The 9,769-nt window shown below is 38.9% G+C and overlaps 1 protein-coding gene across 1 annotated transcript; it reads right to left on the minus strand.

The window, feature by feature from the left end:
* Positions 1–4,128: 4,128 nt before the first annotated feature.
* LOC136701976 (tripartite motif-containing protein 16-like) lies at positions 4,129–7,192 on the minus strand. The gene is made up of 6 exons (XM_066676783.1): positions 6,572–7,192; positions 6,242–6,337; positions 5,831–6,064; positions 5,574–5,733; positions 5,221–5,307; positions 4,129–5,015 (listed from the first exon to the last, which is right to left on the minus strand). The coding sequence occupies exons 1-6, from the start codon at positions 7,160–7,162 to the stop codon at positions 4,489–4,491; spliced, it is 1,695 nt and encodes a 564-aa protein (XP_066532880.1). The 5' UTR covers positions 7,163–7,192; the 3' UTR covers positions 4,129–4,488.
* Positions 7,193–9,769: the final 2,577 nt, after the last annotated feature.

Genomic DNA, 9,769 nt, shown 5'->3' on the forward strand with positions numbered 1-9,769 from the left:
CACAATTTCAAGAAGTCTGTTAAGTCTGAAGTGAAAATATGAAAAAACTGATCTAACATAATGCCTACATTTCTGATTTTATGTGAAAAACTGTAGTTACTTGTTACTCTTGATAGATTATCTGTTTTCATCATATAAAATTGTCCAGTTTTTGAACGGCTATGCAACTTTCAACATGAAACGTCTGTTGTTTAGTTTTACACCTTACATTCAGAGTGTTGGCACAGCATTTCATACACACAAGCGTTTCTCTGTGGTAAAGTGCCATCGAGCCGCAAAATGTGACTGCTACTGCATTTAAGGTGGACTGGGAAATACAGATAAGAAGCTAGCTCCTGGCTTTTCCTAAAACGAACCTCATCTGGGAATAGCTGGGCATTCCACCCTTGGTACCTGCACTGCTGGACCAAGTCCTGGTATTCAGTTAGCTAACGTTCACAGCTCTGCTTCTCCTACTGTGTAGTGGCCTTTAACCAGCTGCAGCTGATGTTCTCATTGAAGAAGGGAAGAACAATTTAAAGAATAAATTAAGAATAACTCAGAGAATAATGTGGTAATTATTTGTTGGTGGTTGAGGTCTGTTTTCACATGTTAATATTACATTTACCAGACATTGAAGATGAGGAAACAGGAATCCAGGAAGTAATGTTAAGTTAATTGGCTACAATTTTCAGTCTTTTCTTTAAAAAATTTCAGAGGAACTGAATATAAAAAAACCTACAAAAACTGTACAGTAAATTGTTATTTAGAAATGCAGTAGTCAGTTATATTTCTATATTAAACTGACATTTTTGTCCTTTTAAACTTACTCTTCACTATAATTGCTGAAGTATTAGAGCTAAAAGGAACAGTTAGCTAACATTATTGTCTTCTTCCGTTACATTTAGTAATTAATTTGTCAAATACCACATTTTACTCCATTTCTCTGTAAATGTAAGTTTTCTGTAGGAAATTTTATCCCAGTAAAGAAGGAAAAGGCAGATAAACCGGTATTTCTAACGTTGAGCAATATTTCGTTAAGTTTTAAATGAACATGTATACACCCGTTAGTGATGAGTCGTTCTCCAACGAGTCGATTCGGTTCTTTGAGGCGACCGTTGGGACTTTTTTAAGCACAAAATCTTTATTAGAGAAATGTAATGGTACAGTGAAGTTCGTAGTTATAAAAATAAACACCTCCATGTTCCAGCTTCAACAACGCTCCAAAAATCTCTAGAAATGATATGAATGAGCGATAAATTAATCCTGAGCACGGCTCTGCTTCTCCTGCTCTGTGTAGTGGCCTTTAACCAGCTGCAGCTGATTTTTCTTCTTAGGATTAATTTTTCTGTGCTTTATTTTTTCTTACCTTAACTTTCTTTTTTTTCTGTGTTCCACTCTTTGAAATAAACTCTGATATAACACAAGAAAGCTCCACACTGCCACGAGGCTTTAGTTGGCTACGTACTCACCAGATTATTTTAATTCCCCATTCCTCCTTAAATGGAGCAGCAGTTACACACTTAAACCTGTAGATGGCAGTTTACCACCGAAAAACACTTGTATGTATGACATGCTGTGTTCACGCTCAGAATGCTGAACTCAACTTCATATGATGAAAATTGATCTAACAGTCTATAACAGATCTAACAGCAGGTATATCCTGTTACCTATAGATGTCAGAATATACCACAGGACGCTGTCTGAAATGCTTTATCATGGGAATTTATCCCAACTATATTCACACACCCTCTATTTAAAGACCAGAGAACAATTTACAATCCTGAACAAATTAATTATTATAAACCATTAAAATGGAATATAGTTAGGACACGATTTGAAGACAATTTAGCCATTTTGCACTAAACTGGAGCAGGATTATGTGATTTTATTGCAAATTAATAATGAATAAAAAAAATCAAGAGTACAAAAACAACAGCAATGCTGTGATTACAAACAGTAAAAATGGCACATGCAATTTATTTCATTTTTGCACACTGAGCCACAAACCATCATTATGCAGACATTCTTACACTGGCCCTTAAAGGAGCAACCTGTAATATATTTAAATGACCAGGTTGTCTCATCAGAGGGAACATAGCCGAAGCACTGGTGTCTCTGAGAGTAGTGCTGCAGAGAGTGTGGATTCCGGAGCATAACTCTGTGCTTTGACCTGGGATCCCACCAACTGCCCAATCCCCAGTACCATTCCACACCCAGGTTGCCAGGTATGAACTTTAATAGTTGAAACAAGCAGCATGCTATAGCCACGGAAGCAAGCACGGGAACAGAGATGATGTTAGATTCTATCAGACCTAAAAAAAACCTTCAGACCTTCTCACCCTTCTAGAGAGAGAGATGCACATTGAGCAGAGTTTCATTTTCTCTGAGAAGATAAAGCAGAGTGAGAGTGGCTACAAATCAAATGTCTGGATTGGACAGGACTTATAAAGAACAATTTTACATTTAAAATTTCAGTTGGTTAACTCTCATACACATTGATTCGGGATTATAGAAAATAAAATGTTGTTTTGTCATAACTGACTGCAGCTAAAGTTTACATTTTTCTGTGCCTCATTAAGTTTAATTTTTTTTTTTCTGTACATCCCTCTTTGGAATAACAGAAGAGAGAGGACAACATCTGCTCACAGGTTAGGAGAGGCAGCAGAAAGAGCCAGAAGGAACTGAGTTGGAAGTAGATGGGCAGTGACTGGCTATAACTGCTGACCCACCGACTAAAGGACTTTGTGGTTGAGGATCTAAATGAGAAGATCTGGACACCACAGGATGACATCATCTGGTCGAAATCTAGTCATATGTAAGTGAGTTAAAGCAATTACAATTAATGTAATTAATAGTCAGTTGTGAATTATGAGAACAGTTCCAAGAGAATAAAAATGTTAATGCTTTTATTATTCTGTCCATCTGAACATATTGCTAGTTCTCGGATTCCGCTTTCCTCAACATTAAAGTGTCTGCTTTCTGATATTAACATCTGAAAACAGGTCTAAAACCCTGTTCAATGCAGAAATGACATGATTTTTAACTCAGGCCACAGAATTCTTACCTATTTTCTAGCTTCCTATTTCCACAATTTCAAGAGGTCAGTTAAGTCTGAGGTGAAAACGGATCTAACATAATTCCTAAGTTTGTGATTGTATGCTAAAAAACAAAATGTAGAGTAGTTACTTGTAATGCAGAACTTTGATAGACTGTTAGATCTGTTTTCATCATGTGAAATTGTCCAAGTTGTATGAGCCATACAACTTTAAACATGAACAGTCTGTTGATTATAATTACACCTTACATCCAGAGCATTGGAACAGCAATTCATACAAGTGTTTCTCTGTGGTAAAGTGCCATAAAGTGGCAGAATGTAACAGCTGTTGCATTTAAGGTGAACTGGGAAATTCAAATAAGAAGCTAGCTTCTGCCTTTTCCTACCACCAACCTCATCTGGGAATAGCTGGGCCTTCCACCCTTGGTAGCTGCACTGCTGGACCAAGTCCTGGTATTTGATGGCTTTACTCTTTGAGGCCATTTCCCATCCATCTTCCCATGGGACCCTCAGTACAGTCTCGATACCTTTTAGGCCTTATGACCACGTCATGCCTCAGGGATGTCTGGACCACCTGCAGAAAATGCAACTTTTTTCCCCCATGTCCACCCTCATATCCTGCGATTGTGCCACTTTCAGTAGGCTCTTCTTGATCTTCCTGGAGAAATGTAGCCTCTCCCCTCCTTGACTGATCTGGATGGATGGGACTGTTGTTGTGGGTTTGACTGTTTTTCCCTCCCCACTGCTCCAAGGTGTCGGCCTGTGTTTTGAGGACATTGTCGTGGCATTATATGTATCTCCCGAGTTAATCATGAGTTCTTTGTACAAGGGAAAATGACTTGTTTCAGTCTAGGGTCAAATCAGAGTTGTAAAGGATGTGTAAACATTCTGTGCATTTTGGACCCTGACTTAATCCACGTACTCCCTATGTAGATATCAGAGTATAACTTAGAATTCAGTTTTTCATCGTTATATGTTACCTTTCATGACATTTTATAGACATTCCTCTATATTTAAATTTACTGTAAATAGATATAGATTTATTTCAAATGAATAATGGATAACATTTTGTAGAAGCATAAGAAACCTACAGGAATGCTGTGATTACAAACAGTGCATCTACCACATACATTTTAAATTCTTTAATGACTTCACTCACAACCCATTTTTATTCAGATATTATTACTCTGTGCTGTATAACTTTATAAGTAGATCCTTAAACTATTACATGAAGAATATACACATATTCAAAGTTTGTACACATAATATGTAACTATGGATTCAATTTCAAATGTTATGATATGCACCATTTAAATGTACACATAACAAATCTAGGAATAATAATAATATTATTAATTTCATACTGTGTCCATCAGTTAATTAAAAACCTGTAATGGAAAGGATTGTAAAATATATAGAAGGTAACTGAAGAATACACAGAAGCATCATTTTCAATCACAGAACCTCACTAATGCTCCGCCCAGAACCCAGAACCCAGCGTAGAGCGGCTGAGTGAAGGTGGTGTGGACGGTGTGTAGGAGGGTCATTGTGTCAGAGACGCTGTAGAAGGACAGAGTTCCTGCGCCGTGATCCACATACACTCCTATTCTGGAGGAGGACGGGGCTGAGATCTTAGTCTCAATGTTGTTGTGAAAGAAAGAGAGAGAGCCAGAACACCGCAGACTCCAGGACTGATCGTTGTGTCCAAACCCACACTCATTACTCCTTCCTTTCCTCCTGATCCCTTTATTTGACACTGATATGAACAGAACATATTCCACAGCACTGCGCCACTTAACCTCCCAGTAACAGCGTCCACTCACACTCTCTTTACTCAACACCTGACACCAGCCGTCAAATCTCTCTGGATGATCAGGGTAACCCTGGACTTTTCCACCGCACCGGACTGCTCTGTTATTCTCAGACAGAACGAGGCACTGATGTGCTGTGCTGGGGTCCAGGGTCAGACGACAGAAATCTAAAGAATGGGAAGAAAATCAATAAATATGTTTCTATTCCCAGAAAAAGGACATGTTAAAAAAATAACTGCGTCTTCTGATCTCACTCCTCACTTCTATAAATCATATATTTTTACTATATGAGCATCTAGAAACAACCTGTCTTACTTATTTAAGCTTTTTGTTTGTTGTGTGTGTGTGTGTGTGTGTGTGTTTATTACATACACTGCAGGAAATCCTTTCTGGTCCTTAGATGGAAGACTGGTCTGTGGTCTTTTCTAGCGTTTGGCTCTTTCACCTGAACTGTTGCAGCTGTGGAGACAGACACCAAATTATCCAGAACAGAAAGAAAGAGTTCCAGCATTCAGAGTATACACATGTAAATATTCTCTACATTTGCATATTTGTTATTTCTATGTGTGTGTCATATTGTGGTTTGAAGAGAATATATCTGCATATGAATGTAGCTACACACTCTCTCCACTGTGTAACTCTGCTGATCTCCTGTCTTTCTTTAGTCTGTACTTGAGGAAGAACTGTGTCCGTCACTATATTTCACATAAGGGGTCTCCTCTTACCGAGCGGAGGGATTTTACTGAACTCCTCTTTGCAGAATTCCTCCAGTCGCTCTTTCAGATCAGAGAGAGATTTCCTCACTGTGTCGAATGAGAGATGTTGATTAACTATGATTCTCGGTGAGTCCTCAGGTCCAGGAGAGACACACAGAGACTGGAAACTCTACAGAATACAGAAGGGTAAAGGAGAACAGGAATACAGATCTTTTAGAGCCTTCCTGAGCTTCAGTTCTCTCTATAGATCACACAGTGAGTGTTACCTGGAGGAAATGGATGTGATCGTCTGTGTGTGGAAGCTGCTCCAGCTCAGTGTGTCTCCTCTTTAGATCAGAGATCTCCTGCTCCAGTTTCTCCAGGAGTTCTTCAGCTCGACTCAGTTCAGCCTTCTCCTGAGCTCTGATCAGCTCTGTCAGCTCAGAGCGCTTTTTCTCAAAGGAGCGGATCAGTTCAGTAAAGATCCTCTCACTGTCCCTCACTGCTGTCTGTGCAGAGCTCTGTTACAACACACACACACACACACACACACACACACACACACACACGGCACTCCACACTGTGTCTGTGTAGGGTCTCTGTAAGAGTCCAGCACTGAGCTCCTCACTGTCCGACTGGAGGAGAGTGGGACTGAGGGGTGGAATATCTGCTCCAGCCGCTCTCTCCTCACTACTCACCTTAAGAGCTTTCACAGCCTCTTTCACCTCCTGCAGCTTCTTCTCTTTCTCCTGGATTCTCTGCTGAGATTCCCTCTGCAAATCTTTCAGTCGACTCTGAATTAAGAATAAACTCTGTATGAACTGTGAGATAAGAGTATTTCCTTAAGCATAAGTTGTTGCTATAACAGTCACTGACACGGTACAGTTATCTCTAAACAAGAAAATATGTGGAAATGTGGGTCTTAGCTGTTCAGACCTGTCTGATCAAAATCATTGTTTCTCTGAACACATTCAGTTGTTCCAAAAATATACATTTAATTAATATTCACAGACAACAGAATTTCAGACCTGTTTCTCTTTTCTTTCTGCTCCAGCTGCAACTGTATCGTGGCCTCTGTGTTCCTCCATCGTACACAGATAACACACCAACTGTTGGTCAGTGCGGCAGTAGATCTCCATCAGTTTATCGTGTAGAGAGCAGATCTTCTCTTGTAGTTTTGTAGAGGCTTTGACCAGTTTGTGTTTGATCAAGGCTGGAATTTCCAGATGAGGTTTAAGGTGAGTTTCACAAAGTGACACCACACACACCAGACAGGACTTGACGGCTTTGTGTTTCCTCCCAGTGCAGAAATCACACTCCACATCTTCAGGTCCAGCGTAACCGTGAGCAGGAGAAGGAGCCTGGAGCTCTGTCTTCTTCAGTTTCTCCACCACTTCAGCCAGCATGTTGTTTCTGCGTAGAACAGGCCTCGGAGTGAAGGTCTCTCTGCACTGGGGGCAGCTGTAGATCCCCGTCTGACCCTCTTGATCCCAGCAGTCGTTAATACACACCTTACAGAAACTGTGTCCACAGGAAACAGCCACTGGATCCTTCAGCAGATCCAGACAGACTGGACACATGAACTGGTCCTGATCTATGGAAATAGTGGATGCTGCCATTTTCCTGCACTTGACCCTTTTGAGAGAGAGAGAGAGAGAGAGAGAAATAAATTTCATTTTCTCTGAGAATATAAAGAAGCAGAGTGGGAGTGGCTAAATGTGGACTTTCTGGAATGGACAGGACTCTTAAGGAACACTTTTATATTTAAAGTCTCAATGTGTTAAATCGTAAACCACATTGTTTCTGGTTTCTAGAAAATTAGATACTATTGTTTTTGTCATAAAAGCCTGGCTCTGTAGCAGCTTTGCTTCTCCTGCTCTGTGTAGTGATGTTTAACCAGCTGCAGGTGATATTTCTCACTAGGCTGAAAACTCTTAAATTCTAAAATTACACGATTTTTAACTTGGGCCTCAGAATTCTTGCCTATTTTCTGGATTCCTATTTCCACAATTTCAAGAAGTCTGTTAAGTCTGAAGTGAAAATATGAAAAAACTGATCTAACATAATGCCTACATTTGTGATTTTATGTGAAAAATACATTTAGTTTTCACATTTAGTTTTACAGTAGTTGCTTGTTACTCTTGATAGATGATCTGTTTTCATATAAAATTGTCCAATTTTTGAACGGCTATACATCTTTCAACATGAAAAGTCTGTTGTTTAGTTTTACACCTTACATTCAGAGTGTTGGCACAGCATTTCATACACACAAGCGATTCTCTGTGGTAGAGTGCCATCAAGCGGCAAAATGTAACTGCTGCTGCATTTAAGGTGGACTGGGAAATTCAGATAAGAAGCTAGCTCCTGCCTTTTCCTAAAACGGACCTCATCTGGGAATAGCTGGGCATTCCACCCTTGGTACCTGCACTGCTGGACCAAGTCCTGGTATTCAGTTAGCTAACGTTCACAGCTCTGCTTCTCCTACTGTGTAGTGGCCTTTAACCAGCTGCAGCTGATGTTCTCATTGAAGAAGGGAAGAACAATTTAAAGAATAAATTAAGAATAACTCAGAGAATAATGTGGTAATTATTTGTTGGTGGTTGAGGTCTGTTTTCACATGTTAATATTACATTTACCAGACATTGAAGATGAGGAAACAGGAATCCAGGAAGTAATGTTTAGTTAATTGGCTACAATTTTCAGTCTTTTCTTTAAAAAATTTCAGAGGAACAGAATATAAAAAAACTACAAAAACTGTACAGTAAATTGTTATTTAGAAATGCAGTAGTCAGTTATATTTCTATATTAAACTGACATTTTTGTCCTTTTAAACTTACTGTTCACTATAATTGCTGAAGTATTAGAGCTAAAAGGAACAGTTAGCTAACATTATTGTCTTCTTCCGTTACATTTAATAAATTAGTAATTTGTCAAATACCACATCTTACTCCATTTCTCTGTAAATGTAAGTTTTCTGTAGGAACTTTTATCCCAGTAAAGAAGGAAAAGGCAGATAAACCGGTATTTGTGAACGTTGAGCAATATTTCGTTAAGTTTTAAATGAACATGTATACACCCGTTAGTGATGAGTCGTTCTCCAACGAGTCGATTCGGTTCTTTGAGGCGACCGTTGGGACTTTTTTAAGCACAAAAGCTTTATTAGAGAAACTTAATGGTACAGTGAAGTTCGTAGTTATAAAAATAAACACCTCCATGTTCCAGCTTCAACAACGCTCCAAAAATCTCTAGAAATTATATGAATGAGCGATAAATTAATCCTGAGCACGGCTCTGCTTCTCCTGCTCTGTGTAGTGGCCTTTAACCAGCTGCAGCTGATTTTTCTTCTTAGGATTAATTTTTCTGTGCTTTATTTTTTTTATTCCACTCTTTGAAATAAACTCTGATATAACACAAGAAAGCTCCACACTGCCACGAGGCTTTAGTTGGCTACGTACTCACCAGATTATTTAAATTCCCCATTCCTCCTTAAATGGAGCAGCAGTTACACACTAAAACCTGTAGATGGCAGTTTACCACAGAAAAACACTTGTATGTATGACATGCTGTGTTCACGCTCAGAATGCTGAACTCAACTTCATATGATGAAAATTGATCTAACAGCAGGTATATCTTGCCACCTAAAGATGACAGAATATACCACAGAGCGCTGTATGAAATGCTGTATCATGAGAATTTATCCCAACTATATTCACACACCCTCTATTTAAAGACCAGAGAACAATTTATAATCCTGAACAAATTAATTATTATAAACCATTAAAATGGAATATAGTTAGGACACGATTTGAAGACAATTTAGCCATTTGCAATAAACTGGAGCAGGATTATGTGATTTTATTGCAAATTAATAATGAATTAAAAAAAATCAAGAGTACAAAAACAACAGCAATGCTGTGATTACAAACAGTAAATATGGCACAGGCATTTTAATATATTTTTGCACATTGAGCAACAGAACATTATTACACTGGTCCATAAATATCATATATAGTATATACTTAAAGGAGCAATCTGTAATATATTTAATGTACTAAATCATAGAATGACCAGGTTGTGTCATCAGAGGAAACATAGCTGAAGCACTGGTGTCTCTGAGAGTAGTGCTGCAGAGAGTGTGGATTCCGGAGCATAACTCTGTGTTTTGACCTGGGATCCCACCAACTGCCCAATCCCCAGTACCATTCCACACCCAGGTTGCCAGGTAT

This window comes from Hoplias malabaricus, chromosome 7, assembly GCF_029633855.1.
Source record: "Hoplias malabaricus isolate fHopMal1 chromosome 7, fHopMal1.hap1, whole genome shotgun sequence".
Lineage (NCBI taxonomy): Eukaryota > Metazoa > Chordata > Actinopteri > Characiformes > Erythrinidae > Hoplias > Hoplias malabaricus.